This window comes from Thalia democratica, chromosome 7, assembly GCF_965202585.1.
Source record: "Thalia democratica chromosome 7, ktThaDemo2.hap1.1, whole genome shotgun sequence".
In the NCBI taxonomy this organism is placed as follows: Eukaryota; Metazoa; Chordata; class Thaliacea; order Salpida; family Salpidae; genus Thalia; species Thalia democratica.
Genome location: NC_139171.1, coordinates 43,111,642 through 43,131,460, shown reverse-complemented (window position 1 = coordinate 43,131,460; position 19,819 = coordinate 43,111,642). Strand labels below are relative to the sequence as shown.

Below are 19,819 nucleotides of genomic sequence, written 5' to 3'. Positions count from 1 at the left end.
GCACCCCCAAGGGGTGCGAGCACCCCTGGTTGGGAACCCCTGGTATAGACTTTAATTTTCAATTGAGAATTGAAAAGCATGGTTTTACATTAAAATATTACCTTACGTGGTAAAGTACATATGCAATAACTTTTATGCAAAAACTCATTATTTTTTCAGCAATGTGTTCCAGTTGAATTATATTTTTTACTAATTATTCAACCAATAAAGTAGCATGTGAAAGATGCTATATCTATTACATAAATTTATAAACAACAAATAAAACCCTTCTATTAGTATAATATTATATATAATATTATCTGCTTTATTGTTTATGATTATAAGCTCTACGTGTACTAAAAGATTAAAGAGTTCTTTTTATAACATATACATATATATAAAAATACAAATAAATATTAAAGAAAAAGTGTTAAAATGAAACTTGAATATGGTTTGTCTGGCTTAAAAGTTAACTACAGAGTGACAAAAATGTTCCTAAAAAATATAAAGTGCCTTACTTTTAAACTAGGTTAAGAAAATGAAAGTTGTATGCTGTATATTTCTAAACGGCATAAATCAATAAAGCAATTTTTTTTATTATGCCCCTTTTTAGCAGCAATTCTTTCTATAACTCCTAAGTGTTGCACGCATGTTCTTGTGCAGTGTTTCCCCAACTCTAATCTAAGATCTTTTCATAGACTTCAACAGTTATCTGTTGTTAGCAACAAGCCTCAGTTTAGTATATTGTTTATTGAATGGCAAAAAATGGCACAAAATAATTGTTTTAAGAACCTTGTGCATGAAAAAACCTTTTGGTTATTTCCAATATGGACCGATTACTGAAATCCATATAGTCGTTTTTTTTGCATTACAATCTACTGTTTTACTTTTATAAGTATTAAAAAAGCAGTAAACAATGGATATTGCAAACACGTCCACAGATAAAGTTATTCACTAAAACTAATAGTTTTTTTAAGGATGCTTATGTAAAGGTTATATCTTCGGGTTTGTTTTTATTCCAAATGAATAGACTAAAAATAAGCTTGTTACTGCCTGATAGAAATAGTTACCTCAAGAACTTAAAAAATGCAAACATTGATTAATTAAAAATAAACATTTTCTGGCCTTGAAAATTAGTACACTAAATATTTTTGCTTATATCTTATCATTTGATTTGTTATGATATGTTGAATATTTTTTACATAAGTCAAAAGTTTAGAATAAACAAAAAAATATATTTTAATTTCACTATTTTGTTGTATTAGAAATTTTGGATGCACGGCTATTCAAGTTCAGCCAATTCAAATTTTAAAAAGTAGTTTAAGGGGCCATAACTCAAAGTTATTACATATTTTGAAAAAAAAAAGTTGTAAATCTCATTAAGGCCATAGGGGGGGTGGGCGGAACTTTTTTTTTATGAGCAGTTATATAAAGGGTGTTGGAAACATCTTTTTGGAAGCAACCAAAGCTGACAAAGTAAAAAATATTTCCATTTACTAAAACATATTATTTAATTAGTTTAGTTTGATTACAATGAATTATAATAACCTTTTAATAAATAATCTGATAATTAAAACTTTACCTCATATTTGAATTTTTTTTTCAAGTTTTATACAATGGATCACCTAGATGTTAGTAGTTTACTACAATTATCTTTCAAAAAATAACAATTTTTACGTACAGGGTTGCCACTCGGTCAGGAAAAGTCAGGAAATCAGGAAAAGTCAGGAAAAATTAAAAAAAATGACAAAAGTCAGGAAAAGTCAGGAAAAAATGGGGGGTTTTGAAAAAAAGTCAGGAAAAGTCAGGAAATTTGATAAAATTAAAAAAAAAAGTCAGATTTTGTCAGTTTAAATTTACAAAATTCCTTGTTTTCCAAATCCTTCAAATGGTAAAAATTAATTAAAAGTCCTTTAAGGTCAGTAAAAAATTCCAAAATTTTCCTAGAAGTTTACAAGTATTTAATTTTATTTCCAATGCCTTCATCTGGTATAAATTAGTAAAATATCCTTTATAAAACTGTAAAAATTTTCTATTAACATATTGAAAAAGTACCCTACTTGAACAAGCAGATTTTGTAAGCTTTTTAGTATTCATGATCTGTAGCAAGGACAATATAACTGTGATATATACACAAAAGTTTATCTAGCATAATTTTAGAATCAAAGTGTTTTTTGTTTAAGTAAATAATTGAGTTATTTATAACTAAGCAGTTAGTTTAGTATTTTATGTAACAAGTTAATGTGTATACTTTACCTCTTTATTATTTTTTCAAAGTTGTTTAAATTTATAAAATAAGTTATAAGAGAGGTATATGCCAAGATTAAGCTTACTTATTATTTGTATTTTTTGTAGAGTAACTTAAGTTTTTAAAGTAAATAAGAGTATATTTATTTGTTACAAATTTTATACTAAATGATAGTAAAAATAAATGAGTGCCAAAAGATTAGAAATGAAGCCCACAAGTTGTGGCTTGATTTAGAGAAAAGATTCTATTCAACAAGTGTAGGGGCAGCAGATGAGAGCGATTTAAATAAAATGAGGCAAATGATTTTAACTGCCAAGAAAATGAAGCTGAATGCAGTTCAGATGAAGGAAACCATATCTTCATTAGATGAAGAGGTTTAAGTGCTAATAAAAAAATGGAGAAAATAAATTTTAGTACATACATTTAAAAAAACAGTATTTGATTAAGTTCTTTATTGTTTTAAGGTTTCAACTGTAAAAATTTGTTATTGTTCTAAGATTTTAGTTGTAAAAGTTCTTATATGTCGTTTGTTTATCTAGATACATTTATGCTAGGAAATGCTAAAAAATTGTGTCTTTTTTCAGACAAGCTGTGTTTATAAGGTAATAATACAAGTATTTTACTGATAAAGCTGTTTATTACAAACACCAATCATACACATATGGTTTTAGTGATGTACTGGAAGTTTGATGATAGAATTCAGCAAAAAACTGTTGTTTTTAACCTTTTATAAAATTAGATTGAAAGTTTTATATAGTTTCAAGTGTTAGATTATGTATTTTAGAATAAGTTTAATTTAAGAGTTTGATTTAGAAAAGTCAGGAAAATTTTGGTGAAAAGTCAGGAAAAGTCAGGAAATTTTTTTCAGCTTGAACAGTGGCAACCATATTTATTTTTAAATCTACAAACATATTTAAAACAATTTGTTTTAAAACAAAAAACAAAAGTAGATGTTTAAAATAAACTAATATAAAACTTCAAATACTTTTTTAAAGAATAATGTTTTTATGAATTAAAATAAACACAAATTACTAACTAACTGAATTATTGTTTAAACTTAACTACTTACAGATAAATGTTTTTACAAATTTTTTATTATACTTTATTCAAAGTTGCGTACAAGCATTTTAAACTTACAAACTTAGTTGGAACTTTTTTCTTTTTCAGTAAAAACAGTCTAAACTAACAGTTTGATTAAAGTATTTTATAAATAAAAATAATAAGATAATATAATTATTTTTATTTAAATTCAAGTACATCAAATTACCAGGGTTGCCACTCAGTCAGGAAAAGTCAGGAAATCAGGAAAAGTCAGGAAAAATTTGAAAAAATTACAAAAGTCAGGAAAAGTCAGGAAAAAATGGGGGGTTTTGAAAAAAGTCAGGAAAAGTCAGGAAATTTGATAAAATTTAAAAAAAAGTCAGATGTTGTCAGTTTAAATTTACAAAATTCCTTGTTTTCCAAAGCCTTTAAGTGGTAAAAGTTAATTAAAAGTCCTTTAAAGTCAGAAAAAATTCCAAAATTTTCCTAGAAATTTACAAAAATATTTAGTTTTATTTCCAATGCCTTCAGCTGGTATAAATTAGTAAAATATCCTTTATAATACTGCAAAAATTTTATATTAACATATTGAACAACTACCCTACTTTAACAAGCAGTTTTTGTAAGCTTTTTAGTATTTATGATCTGCAGCAAGGACACTTCCATAGTGAAACTGTGATATATACACAAAAGTTTATCTAGCATAATTTTAGAATCAAAGAGTTTTTTGTCCAAGTAAACAATTGAGTTCTTTATAACTAACCAGTTAGTTTAGTATTTGATGTAACAAGTTAATGTGTATACTTTACCTCTTTATAATTTTTTCAAATTAGTTTAAATTTTTTAAATAAGTTATAAGAGAGGTATATGCCAAGATTAAATTTACTTATTATTTTTATTTTTTGTAGAGTAACTCAACTTTTTAAAGTAAATAAGAGTATATTTATTTGTTACAAATTTTATACTAAATGATAAGAGGAAATATTTTATACAACAGATATATAGTTTACTTTTTTATGTCTTTTTTTACAGTCACTTAATTATATTCTTTTTTATTTTTTATTTAAGGATTTTATATTAAATAGTTTGGGTAGTATTTTATAAAACTAAGTGAACAATTTATATAAGTAAAACATGTTTTAAGTAAATACTTTTTATTACTAGATATTTTTAACTTATACGCTAAATTTTATTACTAGATTTATTTTACAACTTATATGCTAAATCTGACTAAAGTTTACTTTTTTAGTTAAATAAATAGCTTATTACTGATAGAGAGTAAATGAGTAATTAGATAAACCATGACTTCATTAGATGAAGAGGTTGAAGTGCTAATAAAAAAACGGAGAAAATAAATTTTAGTACATAAATTTAAAAAAACAGTATTTGATTAATTTCTTTATTGTTTTTATGTTTTAACTGTAAAAGTTCGTTATTGTTTTAAGGTTTGAGTTGTGAAAGTTCCTTCTTAATTTAAGGTTTCAATTTTATAAGTTCCTTATATGTTGTTTCGTTCATTTAGATACATTTATACTAGGAAATTCTAAAAAATAGTGTTATTTATTGTTTTAAGGTTTCAACTGTAAAAACTTGTTATTGTTTTAAGATTTTAGTTGTGAAAGTTCGTTATTAATTCAAGGTTTTAATTGTAAAAGTTCCTTATATGTCGTTTGTTTATCTAGATACATTTATGCTAGGATTTTCTAAAAAATTGTTTCGTTTTTCAGACAAGCTGTGTTTATAAGGTAAAAATACAAGAATTTTGCTGATAGAGCTGTTTATTACAAACATCAATCATACACAGATGGTTTAAGTGATGTACTGGAAGTTTGATTATAGAATTCAGCAAAAAACTATTGTTTTTAAAGTTAGATTGGAAGTTTTATATAGTTTCTAGTGTTAGATTATGTATTTTGGAATAAGTCTAATTTAAGAGTTTGATTTAGAAAAGTCAGGAAAACTTTGGTAAAAAGTCAGGAAAAGTCAGGAAATTCTTCTCAGCTTTTTGAGTGGCAACCATGAATTACTGACTTATCCAAATATAAGTATTTCTAAACAAACAACTTTTACATTTTGCTAAGCTTGAAATTGTAAAGAAGTTTTGGAATTTACAAATTATGCAAAATAGGTATGATGTACCAATATGTTATCAAAATTATGGGTGCACGACTATTCAAATACGGACAATTCAAATACCAACAATTCAAATTCTTAAGAAAATTGGAACGGCCACAAATAAAAAATACATATGTAGGTCATGTTAATATCTAAAAGCTATATTTTTCTTTTTTCAAAAAATTAAATATTTTTTGAGATATGGTTTAAATAAAGTAAAAAACATAGTTATTTTTAGTGATTTTAAAATATCTTGAAAAATATTTAATTTTTTGCAAAAAGAAAAAAAAATAGCTTGTAGATATTAATAAGATCTACATATAAGATGTAACTTTAAAAGGCGTTAAATCCTAGAGATCCTGATAAGCTAAGCTTATCGGAATATATACCACAGATGTTTTTGTGCCAAAACTTTATTCTGGATAACGGCGTTTCACTGCTCTCAAATAAATTTAAGAACATATCTACGGAGTCTATAAAATATATACACACACGAGAAAAAAAGCATGTATAATTATGTATAATTTTTATGTGAGTGTAACTTATTCCAAACTTTGTTTTTAAACCATAACTTATTCCAAACTTTGTTTTTAAACCATAAAGTTCGTTTATAGTTACACTCACATAAATATTATACATAATTATACATGTTTTTTTTTCTAATGTGTGTTAATATTTTATAGACTCCGTAGATCTGTTCTTAAATTTATTTGAGAGAAGTGAAACACCGTTAGTCGGAATAAAGTTTTGACACAAAAACATCTGTGGTAAGATCTACATATGTATTTTTTAATTTTTGCAAATTATACATTACTTTTTTATTTGTAGCTGTTTTAATTTTTTTTTAAAGAATTTGAAATGTCGGAATTTGAATTGTCATGTAAACCAAAATTATAAGATTTTAAGAATCACTAAAGACTATAACATCTACTTTTTAACATGTTTCGAATTAAAGTTTATCTTTTGTTTATTTAGAGCTTTTGTTACTTCTTCTGATGTTACTTCAGGTTTAATTTATTAAATTTTATTATTGATAAAGGCTAAAGAAATGAAATACAAATACTTTAGATTAAATGTAAGCAAAACTTATTCAAGTTTCAAAAATAAGTAAAAGCAGATTATGTTGTTTGTTTTTGTATTTTAAAGATTTCATAACAAATAATAGTATTTTATTTAGGAAGTATTTTATAAAACAGATGTATGGTTTACTTTATTATAATTATTGTTAAGTTTGTAAAGTAAGTAAGGTATTTCGTTAGGTAAGTATTTAAAGGTTTTGTTTTAAATAATATAAGAAAGTGTATAATTTATATAACAGAACATGGTTGAGTATACTTATTTGTAATATTTTGTAGAATTACTAAAGTTTTTAAAATAAATAAAAGTATATATCAAGATTACAAATTTTCAAAATAAAAGATTCTATGTTTAATAATATGAGGGAATATTTTATATAATAGATATACAATAAAACAAATGTTTAAGCACTGCTTTGGTTTATTACCTGGTTTCGGTGAGCCTTAGCTGACCTTTTCAAATAATTTCAAAACAGTAAATAACATTTAGACATTGGCAGTAATGTGAATCTGAACTCATTGATGCGTAAAAAATAAATAAACATTAACTATTCAAATTTTAATGAAAAATGCATAATTAGGTGAACTAAATATTGGTATTAATTAATAAATAAAAATAAAAGAAATTAAAAAACTAAATGCAGTAATATAAACGAAAACACAACAAATTCTTAACAAAATTCTGAAAAAAACTAACGGATGATTAAAATGCTAAAAATATTTAAATTATTAGGTTTTAGACTCATTCCAATAGAATAATAAAAATTTGTTTCTGTGCCTGCAAGAACTCATTACTTCTGATCTTTTATTAATACAGTTCTTATCTGCTTGTAGGATCTTTAATGCTTCTTTCAAGCACAACCTGCACGTCTCGATTCTCGGTCTTGATTCATATTCTTTTTCCAGTATTGTCCAAGTCAATTCAAAATTCTTATTTTCGTTCTTCAATGTGTGGATGTATTTTGATAGCTCAGTTGCTTGTTTGTATTGAATATAATTTCTATCTTGTGGGTTGCTATTTATTGTTGTTCTGTGGGTTGCCACTCTTTTTTTAAATTGGTTGGCGCTTAGACCAATATATGATTTAGTTGCATTGTCAGTTTTTACTGTGGCCTGGTATATGACATTTTTTGCTCTACAGTTACCGCCTTTCAAAGGACATTTCTCTTTGTTTCTACAGTTACATGTTTCATCTTCATCATTCTTGTTGCAGTTTGTGAGCTTCTTGTTATGATTCTTTATGATTGTCTCAATGTTTGGCAAACAGCTGTAACTTAATTTGATGTTGTTCTTATTCAAGTATTTTTTGAATTTACTGTCTACTCCGAAGTATTTGTTTATTATTTGGAGAAATTTCTTGCCAATGTTTGTTTTTATTGATTTGCAGTATGGTGGATTAAACCATATTATTTTTCTTTTTCTTTTTCTAGGCCGTTTCTTTCCATCATCTTCATCTTTGAACTTTATTTTGTAATTATAGCCACTTAACTTTATTGCGTCATTGTAATCTTTACTTATTTCATTGAATAGATTTTCATTGCTAGAATTTTTGGAAAGTCTTTCTTCTATCATTTTTGGGATTTGTTTCAGTATTGCTGGAGGGTGGTTGGACTTTGAATTAATATATATAATTTTGCTGTTTTCTTTTCTATATGGTTGGAATGTGTGGTTGTATAGATTGAAGCTTAGGTCTAGATAGTTAATTTTACGTGAAGGATTTTCAATATCTAACTTTATTCCCATTTCTTTTGATATGTTGTGCATGGATTTTTTAATTTTCTCTATATCAACATTACTTTTGTTTTTTTCTATGACCATTAAGCCATCGTCGCGGTACAGTCCTGTTGTTAGATTTGGGAGCGCATTCTTGAGTTTATGTAGTATATAGAGACCTACTAGTTCGCATATTTCCGCTCCATGCTTACCTCCCATGGTGATGTCGAAAAGTTCATTCTCTTCTGTGTTACTCTTTCTTTTTACCCAAACTTCTTCTTTATTATGTAATACAGATTTAGATGCGTTTAAGATGATCTTCATTTCTTGTTCGCTTACTTTTGTACTTTCTTTTGCAAACGCTAAGGCTTTACTTAATAGTTTTTCTGATATAGATGGGTAAAACTCCACAATGTCAAACTTCATGAACTTGTATTTGTGTTTTTTTAGTTTTTTGTACCAGTTTAAGACTTCTTGGGAACTTCGCCACTGGAGGTATTTGGTTGATTTTCTTAAAACATTGTTGATTCTGTCAATTATACATTTGCTAATTTGACCTATGTCTGAATAGCTAGGATTTATTAATCTTGTTTTGGGATTGCTGGCGAAATCCTTTTTGTGGTCTTTTAGCGTTATATAGCATTGTTGCTTAGGTAAGTAGTTTACTAATTTCTTTTCAAGTTTAAGATTTGTTACTATTTCTTTGGCTTCTTTATTTATCTCATTCATAATTGTTTTGTCACTTTTTTTATATGATTTTCGGATCGATTTTAGTAATAGGCTGTCGTATTCTAATTTAGGAATCTTGTAGTAGTTGTTTGTCTTGTCGGCTGGTACTATTAGGCTTTTGGTCTTGCCTATTTGTCTTAAGTCTTTTTTAAGCTCTTGTTGGAAATTGTCTTTAGATTTTCTAAATTTAACTTGATTAATTAGATCGAACATGTCATTTTCAAAATTCTTGAGTTCTTCAGGTTGCTTCGGTGTGAATTTTGATTTGAAACCATATGTCTCTTTATTTTCTATCATGTCTGTGCTATCTTCATCATTGGTGCAGAAGTAAAGTTTAATTCTAATTCGTCTACAGAAACTTCTAATTTTTTCCATTAACTTTATTTTGTATTCTATCTTATCGCATAAAGGAATGTTCTTAGTTGAATAATTAAAGTTCAGCTTTTCATATGCTGCCATTGTCACTTTGTGTCAATTGAAGGTGGCTCAACTATTATTAGGGGCTTTGCTGTACTTATTAGATATAGATATACAATTTGTTATTACTTTTTTAATAGTTACCTAACTCTGTGTAACTAATCATAGTAGATTTTTTTCTAATTGATTCTACTTCAAACTTTTTATACTAAAAGCTACTAGGTAGTATTTTTTGTTACAGATATGCAAATAAGTTTAGTGGGTATTGCAGATACGCAATAGAAATGTGTACTTGTCAAAATATCTGTACTCAAAATACGTACTTATCACAGTATGCGTACCCAGAATGCGTATTTAACTGGAATTGCATACATACACTACTTGAAATGCGTACCTAAGAGGAAGGTTAAAGTCAGGCTAAATTGGTCAAAACCTTGAAAAGTCAGGCTAAATTTACAAAATTTTGTTTGAAAACCCTGCTTACAACAGTAAAATTTTTTACTTTCATTGTTCTTGGTTTTAAAACCAGATTACATTTTATTGTTATTAAAATAATGTTAATAATACTTATTATTATTTCTCCTGTAATTGTAGTAAGTCGAATAAAGTAAATTGGATAAATCTGATTAGATATTCTGTAGTTCATGATGAAGAGCAAAGAAAGTCTTTGGGGTTATTTAAGATTAGTTTTAAAAACTAAACTAGATGTTAGGCAAACATTTAAAACTTACACTAGGTATTTGGGAGTTCATGATAAAGAAAAAAAAGGAAACATTTAAGGCATATTTGAGGGGAGTTTTAAAACTTATACTAGATATATTAAGGAAAAATTTTGAAAGTCACATAGGATCTGGCAAGACTCATTTCATAATAAGATCTGGATCTAGATTTCAAAATAAAATTGGGATATTAGTTCTATAGATCCAGTAGATCACTAAGTTTTATTCTTTTGCTTGCCAGATTTGAGCAAATATTGAATTAGACCAACCCTCTTTCATTGTTAAAGTACTGTAAAATTGTGATGCCTTTTAATTTCTAGGAAATAAACCTGAAGTCAGTATTTACAATTGTCCTCATTGATTTATGATGCACTTTAAAATTCTGAACAATTTTTCTCATGGGGCGTTTAGGGTCCTTCCTTACCATCTTTCTTAGGCTTTGATATTGCTTTTTTCACAACATGAGCAAAGGAGCTAGCTTTTGGAACGATATTTGATGTTTCTGAGCTCTTTTTACCCTGAAGTTATTACAAAATGGAATTTGATATTTTTAGCTGCTTTATTTTTTTTTTTGATATTGTTATCTTCGCAGAATAAGTCTAATAATGGCATCATGCTTAGTCATTTTAACATCAAGTTATAATGAATTTGTTATACATAGCTGACCTGGAATAAAGTTAAGCAACACAGTTAGTATATTGCAATAGCTTTTGAAACATGAGTCTTAATTAAAGTACTAAATATTTAATTTTACAAACAATTCTAGGAACATTCCCCCCTGTATTTAGAGGTTGTTTTTTTCATAAGAAACTCTATCAATAAATATTTAAACAACTTATGTTTAGCAGCAGTTTATAGTATATTTTGAAGACTTTGAATAAAACTGTTTAGCTTGAACAAAATTAATATATGTTTTGAAATAAATTTTCAGTAATTTTTTTTCAGAAGAGCAACGTCAATTTAATGAAAAGCGTGCAGAAGCAGCTAAGGTAGATCATGCTATTGTATTCTATACTATTAGAGCGTAAAAACAGTTTTTCAAATTTTAAACTAAACTAAATTTTTAATATTTAAAAATAGTTTGTATCAATATCTAAAATTTACGTTCAAAAATTATTAGAAATATTTATTTAAAATATGTGCACGTTCAATTAAAACTTTCTATAATTTATTTTTGCCTTTATTAACAAATATAAGTAAAATATTTATTTAATTCATAAAAAATTATTAATTTATCAAACAGACTATAGGTACTTATAAGTGACTTACATTAAAAAAAATTGTTACAACAGTTTAAATTGTGAAAGTTTTGAACTTCATTTTTAAATCTTAATTGGTCAATTCAGGTGTTTTGTAGTCTGTGAACTAAATAAACAAAGCAAAATTTAAATTATTAATACAATTATAATTTTATTCTATGAAAACATATATTAGCAGTATAAAATAAACATACTGTTTCGTACATTTTATTACCTTCAGTTTGTTTACTTATAAAACTTTATAGCAAACTTTATTTTTACAAGAAGTGTGTTACTAAGATATAATAAATGGGAACGGATCAAAAGTGTACAAAGACAAAATTGCACGAGGGGACTAAATTGCACCAAGGGTCAATTTTGCACAAGTTACAATTTTGCACGGAGGGTCATTTTGCACAAGAGTAAAAAAAAAGACAGAATAAAAAAAAAAATAAAAGTTACTGACCGAAGGTAAGGGTTAGGGGTAACAGTCATAGTAAATAAAATAACTTATAAAAATAATTATAAAAAATAACAAGAAAAAAGAATAAATGAAAGTAAACTAATTAAAAAGAAGAAAAAAGCTACAGACGAGGGTAAGGGTTAGGGGTAACAGTGATAGTAAAAAAAAGGTTACTGATCGGAATAAGGGTTAGGAATAACAGTAATAGTAAAATAAAATTAATAAAAATTTAAAATAAATAAAAAATTCAACCCCTGCAAAATTGTCTGCTCGTGCAATTTTGTCTTTGTGCAATTTAGTCCACTCGTGCAAAATTGTCTTTGTGCAATTTAGTCCCCTTTTGCAATTTTTTCTGATCGTGAAAATTTTACACTTACTCATAATAAATATCATACTACTTTAAAGTATAGTTAAATATTTGAAAGTTGGTTATAATAAGCTTACTTTATCAACAAATTTTGCAGATTTTGGCAAAGCAGCATGAGAATGAATACAATAACGAGTTTCACTTACTTTTTATATTTATAAAGTCGACTGACAATCCAAAGCTCACGTGAGACTGTTTTGTTACTTATAAAGAATTATATGTACTTTGAGGTTAAGTGTAGCTTTAAAACAATTTTAACTACATATGTATTCAAGTTTGTTTTAATTTGGTTGTACTAATATCGTGATTTAAGCATAAAATTGAATTACTGTTTTACAATCCTACATTTTATCAGACTTGGTTTTGTAATTTAAAATAGCTCATGAATATTTAATAATGTAATTTTCATGTTTCCTGATTATTTAATTTAAATGATTTAAAAGTAAGATCATTGAGAAAACAAAAAAAAAAACATAAAAGCAATCTCTTAAGTATTTAAAATGATATATATATTCTTTGAATAAACAAAAAAAAAAAAAACAATAAAATAAGTTTGAGATCATGGAGTTTGTCTAGTTTTTGTAGCATAGTTTGGAATTAAGAATTTTATGTGCTGCATTCGGATGTTTAAAATTAGTAATGAAAAACCATAAAATTTTAGTGAAAATTGTTTAAAGCTGTAGGAGGAGATGTATTTTTATTGATTTAGTTGTTTTCTTTTCAGTTTCTAGCTATTTGATTCTCTAAATTTAATAAATATATTTCGAAAAATGTTTTTTTAAGGAGCTTAATACCTAAAATGTGTAAAAGGAATCTAAAAGATAAAGTAAAAATCTGCAATATTTTGTACTGCTTAGAGCTCCTTTAGATTTTAAATATACCTCTTTCAGTTTTAAACAAACATAATCAAGTTTTTGTTGTTTATTCTCAAAAAAACTTTAAATCATTTTAGTTCATAAAAAAATAAAATTCACGTAGAATGCAGTGACTTTTTCGAACTTAGTTGTCATATTTTCGTTTCCAATTTTTATGCACTTAAAAACAAAAAAAATTAAACTAGTAAAGAATATTACCAGTAAAAATTATTTTTTTAGTTTATAAAAGCTTGTAAGAGAGAAACCTTAGTAATTTTTTGCATTTGAAAACTGCCTACTGTTTTTTATACAAAAGAACCTTTCATATACTTTCAGTCATTAAAGGTATTTAAAATTGTATTATTCTTATTATTGTAATTTATAAGATATACTAAAGGCTTTTATACAAAGATTAAGGTTATTTTATAAAAAAACTACTATATTTCACAAAGACCTTGAAAATTTTATTTAGAAGTAGAAGTGTATAAAACTAAGTATTATTTGAATTAACTAAGTTTTAAGTATTATATCTTGCTAAGTATTTAAGTAATCTGACAAGCTTTATCCTTAAAGCATCAGAATCTTGTTAAATAGCTAACAGAACACTACCTTAGTAAGCATAAAGGCTGTCATAATTTAGTACTTTATGTTAAATTTATGATCTATTAGTTAATTGTTAATTTTAAATCTTATTATTTAATTAGAAATATTTTTATATAAACATAATTACTTATTTGCTAACAATTATTTTTGAGAAAGGATTTTATAAGTTTAACCTATATTTAGTTTTAAACGTTACTATTTAAACCTTATGTATATAGAGAGAAATTACAAACTTCATTGGGCTCATTGTTTGAAACTGCAAATTTTGAAAGTCACGAATCATTGACGATTCATTTTGTATGTGACGAAGAAGGCAGAGAAAAGGCAGATTTTTATTTAAAAGATAAATTATCTCACCCAAAATTTGATCTTAGAGTATGATGTTGTTTTGTACTTATTTAGCATTTAGTTTTTGTATAGTATATATGTTAGAATTTGTTTATAATACCAATGACTTTAATATTTAACTTTTTAGTTATATTAAGTTAATAATCAATTTAACCTCGGATAAATATCATATAGTTTAGATTAGGTTAAGACATATTTACACAAACTGTACTTTATAAAGTCATATGTTATTTATAAGTCAAAAAACAAAGTTTTTATGTTGTTTCCTTTGTGTTTAGTAATATTTTGAAAGTTATATATTTTTTAAAATTTTCTATAAAATATTTTATTTAACAGTTTTTTTTGTTTTAAATATCAATCTTGTTACTTGTTTTGCAAAAATATTCCAACTTAACGGTTTTTAGGTAAAATTCCATGACGTTGACTTTTTTGTATCTGAATTAAGAATGAAAATAGCAGCAGTTCAATCAGTACTTGGAAACAATCATCCAAAGTATGAGGACATCATATTCTTATTATCACTTTCACTTCATAAAATACTTCCTTTGAATGTAAGTTTTTTTAGTTATTACCATTATAATGTTTTTTGTGCAATGTTGGACTCAGGCATCAAAACCTGAGCCACTTAAACAGGACAAACAATGAGAAAAATAAAAATATAATAAAAACATTTATATTCAACAAAAAATTAACATATAAAAAATATCAAACAAAGTCAAAGTTATAAGAGACTGATTAATAAGTTTAAACTTATTTGCTTGATATAAAAGGCGATAACTTAGTACATACAAATACATTCGTAAAAAATTAATAAAATAAAATTAATAGTCTGTTAGGGGAAAGGCGTAAGGAAAATTAATTTATATTAAAAAAAAATGAAGAAATCAGTAGTTAATTTAGATGAGGTAAATATTATAAAAGTTTTTATTTTTTATTTTTCTCTATGTTTTCGTGGAAAGTTACCGAATTTTACTGATATTTAACGTTTTTAAATTAATTTTTTTTTGTTATAAGCGAAAATGTTCCACCCTCTCACACGATACCACTTCCTGTGGTAACTTGTTCCAAATAGTCTTTGCTCTGAAAAAATGAATCTTGCCACTGACTGTTGTTGAAATTATGTTTACATTTTATTTTTCTATTATATCCTCTTGACTGATATTTATTATGGGAAAAACTGAAAATTTGACTGAAAAAAATCTTATTTTCCCTAAATAATTTTATAAAGCGTAAACAAATCAAGTTCCCATCTTCTATAGTCTAGAGGTTTCAATCCAAGTTTAACCAATCTATCATTGTATGATGTATTGGATATGTTACAACGACTACATGTAAAACGAGTAAAATTTATTTGCACAAACTCAAGTTTGTTAATGTCTTTTTTTAAATAGGGTGACCAAATTTGGTTATTGTATTCAAGGTTAGGACGAACGTATATTTTAAATAGTTTTGTCAGAATAGTAGCTGAATTAGTTTAAAACTTTTTGATGTTTGATAGGATGAAACTTGTGCAACATTATATAAATAATTTTTGTGTTCATTCCATACTTTTTATTGGTCTTTATTAATACAACTTATAACAAGAAATTAAACTATTTTTTCAACTATCTTCAACTAGCTAAATAATACAAAATTTCTATCATTTAATAATTTAACTAACTAAATAAAAACAAAATAAATATTAAACCTCAAAAACCATTATACTATGATCAAGTTTATTATGATCGGGTTTGATGTGATCGTGTTTAATATGATCAGGTTTAATGTGATCGAGTTTAGTATCATAAAGTTTAACATGATTGAGTTTGACATGATCGAGTTTGATACGATTGAGTTTAATATTAATGAGTTTAATATGAACCAGTTTAATTTAATAGAGTTTGATATGATCGAGTTTGGTATGATCTAATTTAATATTATTAAGTTTAATATGATCGATTTTGGTATGATCGAGTTTAGTATGATCATGAGCTAGAATTTAAAGTAAACGTTTAGTTCAACATACTATAAAATATAATAAAAAAGTCAATAATCAAAAGTCGATACTTGTGCATCTCTGTTTAGTAAAGTGCTTGTTATTTTAAAATTGAACTAGCTGATGATTAAAGCGTTTGGCTTTATGAAACATATGTACTAGTATTTTAAAATCGTATTTTTGTAATAAACTATATATGTATATATAGTTTTGAAACAGAGATTTATTAGTATTGAATTAAGAAGTTTTTTATTGTTTTTTATTTATGAAGTGAAACTCATCTATTTTTATATTATTTTTTTCTAAACCAAACAGGTTATATTATTTAATTATTTCTTTTAATTACAGATTCACAAAATAGTTCAGCTAGATTTGGACTTAAAGTTTACTACAAATTTAAGAGCAATTTGGAAAGAGTTTGATAATTTTCAACATACAAACATGTTTGGTCTAGCTCACGAAAATCAACCTGTTTACAGGTAATTTTTTTTACTGTCTTAAATAAAAACAGGTAATGGTATATATTTGTACAAAACACACATATAACTATACTAAATATATTGTCAGTATTTTTTTTAATCTTTAATAGACTTGAAATTTTTTCATTAGCATTTCAACGTCAAAAATACTTTTTTTTCAGGATTGTGATTAAAAGAAGTACAGAATAAATAATGATATTCAAGTTGACTAAATATACTTTTGAAAATTTTAAAATTATGTTAGTATATAAGTTGTACTTTTAAAAATAAAAAATAACTTTATCTAATAGTTTTTATTTATAATTATCATCTTTATTGAAGTAAATTTTGTTTTAAAAACTACTTCAACAGTTTTTTTCAGTACCTTAGTATATTAGAATTTATACATCAAATAGCAATTTACAAAAATTAACGAATAAAAGAATTTGTAGTACAATATTTTAATTCTTATGAATTATTTACATCTATTTTTTTGAGATATAAAGATTTATGAAAAATTTAAGTACTGCAATAAATTTAAACAAAGTAGAAATCAAAACTTTTCATTTAAACTATCAGCTCTGTATGAAGCTATAAATGATCCTATACTAAACATAATCAAAATTAATATTTAAAATAAAAAATATATTAAAAATTATCAAAAGTATATCTACCATATTCAAAAAATAAAAAATCTGAAACAAAATTTCAAAATTTTTGTCCACCCTGTAAATTAGTATAAGTTCAAAGTATCTGAAAATAATATGTTGTTTGATTGGTAATATTTATTTTTAAGTAAACTAATAAATTTTTAGTATTATCAGATATATATTTGTTGTTAATATATTCAAAATAGTTCTATAAAAAACTATTTAAATTTTCTCCTAATTCTAAAATTTACAAAACTCAAAATACTAAACCTAGATTTTGTAGTTTACCTCTTAGTTTATTCGTATATATACTGATTGTATTTAAATCTTAAAAATAAAAAATAAACTCGTTTCAAATATTAAACTTTTAGACACTTACTTTGGAGGTATCGGGATGAAAATCCTGGAACAAAGGTAGGGAATCCCGCTCCAAACGGAAATCCTGGCTACAATTCTGGGGTTTTGCTGTTAAACTTGGATAAAATTAGAATGAATGAAAAGTACAATAGTTATTTAGAACCAGGAAATGTTCAAAAACTTGTTGAGAAGTGAATATGTTTTATATCTTTTAAAAATTGAATAAAGCTTTTTAAAACAAATAAATATTGTTGAAACTTTTTTAATGATTATAAGTTATTATAATAATTTTTGTTTTGTAAACAGATACAGGTTTAAAGGGCATCTCGGAGATCAAGACTTTTATACTCTACTTAGTTTTGAACGTCCAGAATTTTTCTACACCTTGAGTTGCGGTTGGAACAAACAACTTTGCCAATGGTGGAGAGACAAGGGTTATTCAGAAATTTTTGACAAGTACTTTACTTGTGTTGACGATGAAGTTAAAATTTGGCATGGTAACTGTGATACTCCTTTTCCAGAGTAAGTAAAATAAGGTTGTAAGAAGTCAGTCAAAACTTTAAAAAAGTTGTGTGGTGTTTTCTAAGTTTTTTTATGTCTATAATATTAAAAACTGAATATTTTAAATATAAACTCATCTCTGTAATTAAAAATCAGAACAAACCGAATTTTTAATAGTTTTTTAACTGTTACAATATTCAGCATTCTGAAGATTTTTCATGTAATTTTTATTATGAACAATTTTCTCCTAATTATGTCTTTATTAATTTCTTCTAAGCGTAAATGATTTAAAAAACACAATGAAGTTGCTGTTCGTTTTACATATACTATTAAAAGTACTCTTTTAGTATTTTTATTCTTAGTAGATTGTTTTTGCATATACCCGAAGCTTACATTGTTTTAGCACTCGCTGCTTTACCTACTAACATTTCAAGTATGTATTTTATTACTAATCATTGAATTATTTTAACTATCTGTGTTTTTTTTAATTTTTACTTATTTAGGTTTTAAAAGCTGGAACAGCGACCAACTTTTTTTTGTAAATATTTCTGACATTTTTTTGTAAATTAAGTTTTCGCTTATAATTTTATATATGTAGAACTTTGTTTTGTTAAACTTTGTCCAAGTTTCAAATTTATTTTTTAGATCATATATCTCATTACAGCTATTATTAAATACACAAAACAGTTTAGTTAACACTGCTTCTAGAGTTTCATTAATTGTTTTTACTAGGTTTTTAACTTTGAAGCTTCACAACTACATCATATTGATTTTTAACGGTTCATTTAGTTTGTTTATACTGTAAGTTTTAGTTGTAAAAAATTCTCAACACAGCTTTATTTTTAAAAAGTTAAAATTTTTAGTTTTGCTGTAAAAAATATGGTTTGTTATTGAAAATAAATATAATTTTACTAATAATTATAATTACAATGAATGCTTTACTACTATTACATTTTAGTTTCAAAGATATACGGTTTTGTTGTCAATTAGTAAAATCACAATTTTATTTAGTAAATACAAAAAAGCTTCTATTCGAATTGTTTTAAATTCCAGAGATATTTTACTTTAATATTTCAAAATTCTTTGCGTCACTAGTTAAAGTATGGTGAAAAATCATGGAGTTCTGGAAAATCCCAAAACTTGTTATCTAAAAATGGTGGAATATCGTTAAACTTTTGACATCAACAAAAAGCTTATATCCGACAAGTTTATTAATGCCATAGGGGGGTAGAAGCAATTTTTTGACCAAAATTAACATGTAGACTTATATTGTAGTAAATTTCATAATCTTTCAGATGCTTTTTTTAGATTTTAAAAATATTCAGTAACTTTTTTTTTATGAGAGGTTATATAAAGGGGTGTCGGAAACATTTTTTCGGAAGCAACCAAAGCAGACAAAAGCAAAAAAAAAACTTAAACATATTATTTAACTAATTTAGTTTAATTAAAATAAAATATGATAACTTTTTAAAAAACAATTTAATAAATAAAATTAATACCTCATATTTGAAAAAATCAATCTTTATTAAGGATTATGACGTCATAGAAACCACTACACCTATCTTTCTCACATATCCACTTTCAACAAAAACACTAGTTATAAAAACTATTTCTATGCTATAATCTAAAAGAAAAACTTTTATATGACTACAGATTCTATTTGAATAAGATTTTTTTTAATTAAAAAAATATTTTTCATCTAATAAAAAACTAAAAAAAATAAATAAATAAACAATGAAAACAACTAAAAACCTAAAAATATCAAGTCAGTCACACTTTTCTGGGCTTTTTTTTTGTGCTGCTTCCATTGGGCAAATGCTGTTTTTGCCCAGGCTATTTCATCTTCAGGGAAGCTTAAAAATAGTCTGGTACTAGTAGAAGCTTGCGAAGGTTCTGGATGTGAGAGCCTCATCAATATTTTTGACACATGCTCCCAACAAGGGGATTCATCAGACCAAAAAAAAGTTT

General features: G+C 25.4%; 1 protein-coding gene across 3 annotated transcripts in view; it reads left to right on the top strand.

Moving 5' to 3' along the window:
- The window catches only part of LOC145840272 (xyloside xylosyltransferase 1-like), a 31,323-nt gene extending 12,521 nt beyond the window's left edge, over positions 1 to 18,802 (top strand). For 2 of the 3 annotated variants that reach the window (XM_082947468.1, XM_082947469.1), the window contains exons 3-9: positions 10,983 to 11,026; positions 12,203 to 12,291; positions 13,781 to 13,937; positions 14,315 to 14,461; positions 16,234 to 16,364; positions 17,365 to 17,541; positions 17,657 to 18,802. In XM_082947468.1, the coding sequence (XP_082803594.1) occupies positions 10,983 to 11,026; positions 12,203 to 12,291; positions 13,781 to 13,937; positions 14,315 to 14,461; positions 16,234 to 16,364; positions 17,365 to 17,541; positions 17,657 to 17,876 (965 nt within the window). In that variant the 3' untranslated portion in view covers positions 17,877 to 18,802. The remainder of the gene's footprint in view (positions 1 to 10,982; positions 11,027 to 12,202; positions 12,292 to 13,780; positions 13,938 to 14,314; positions 14,462 to 16,233; positions 16,365 to 17,364; positions 17,542 to 17,656) is intronic. The other variant, XM_082947467.1, reaches the window with a different exon arrangement.
- Positions 18,803 to 19,819: the final 1,017 nt, after the last annotated feature.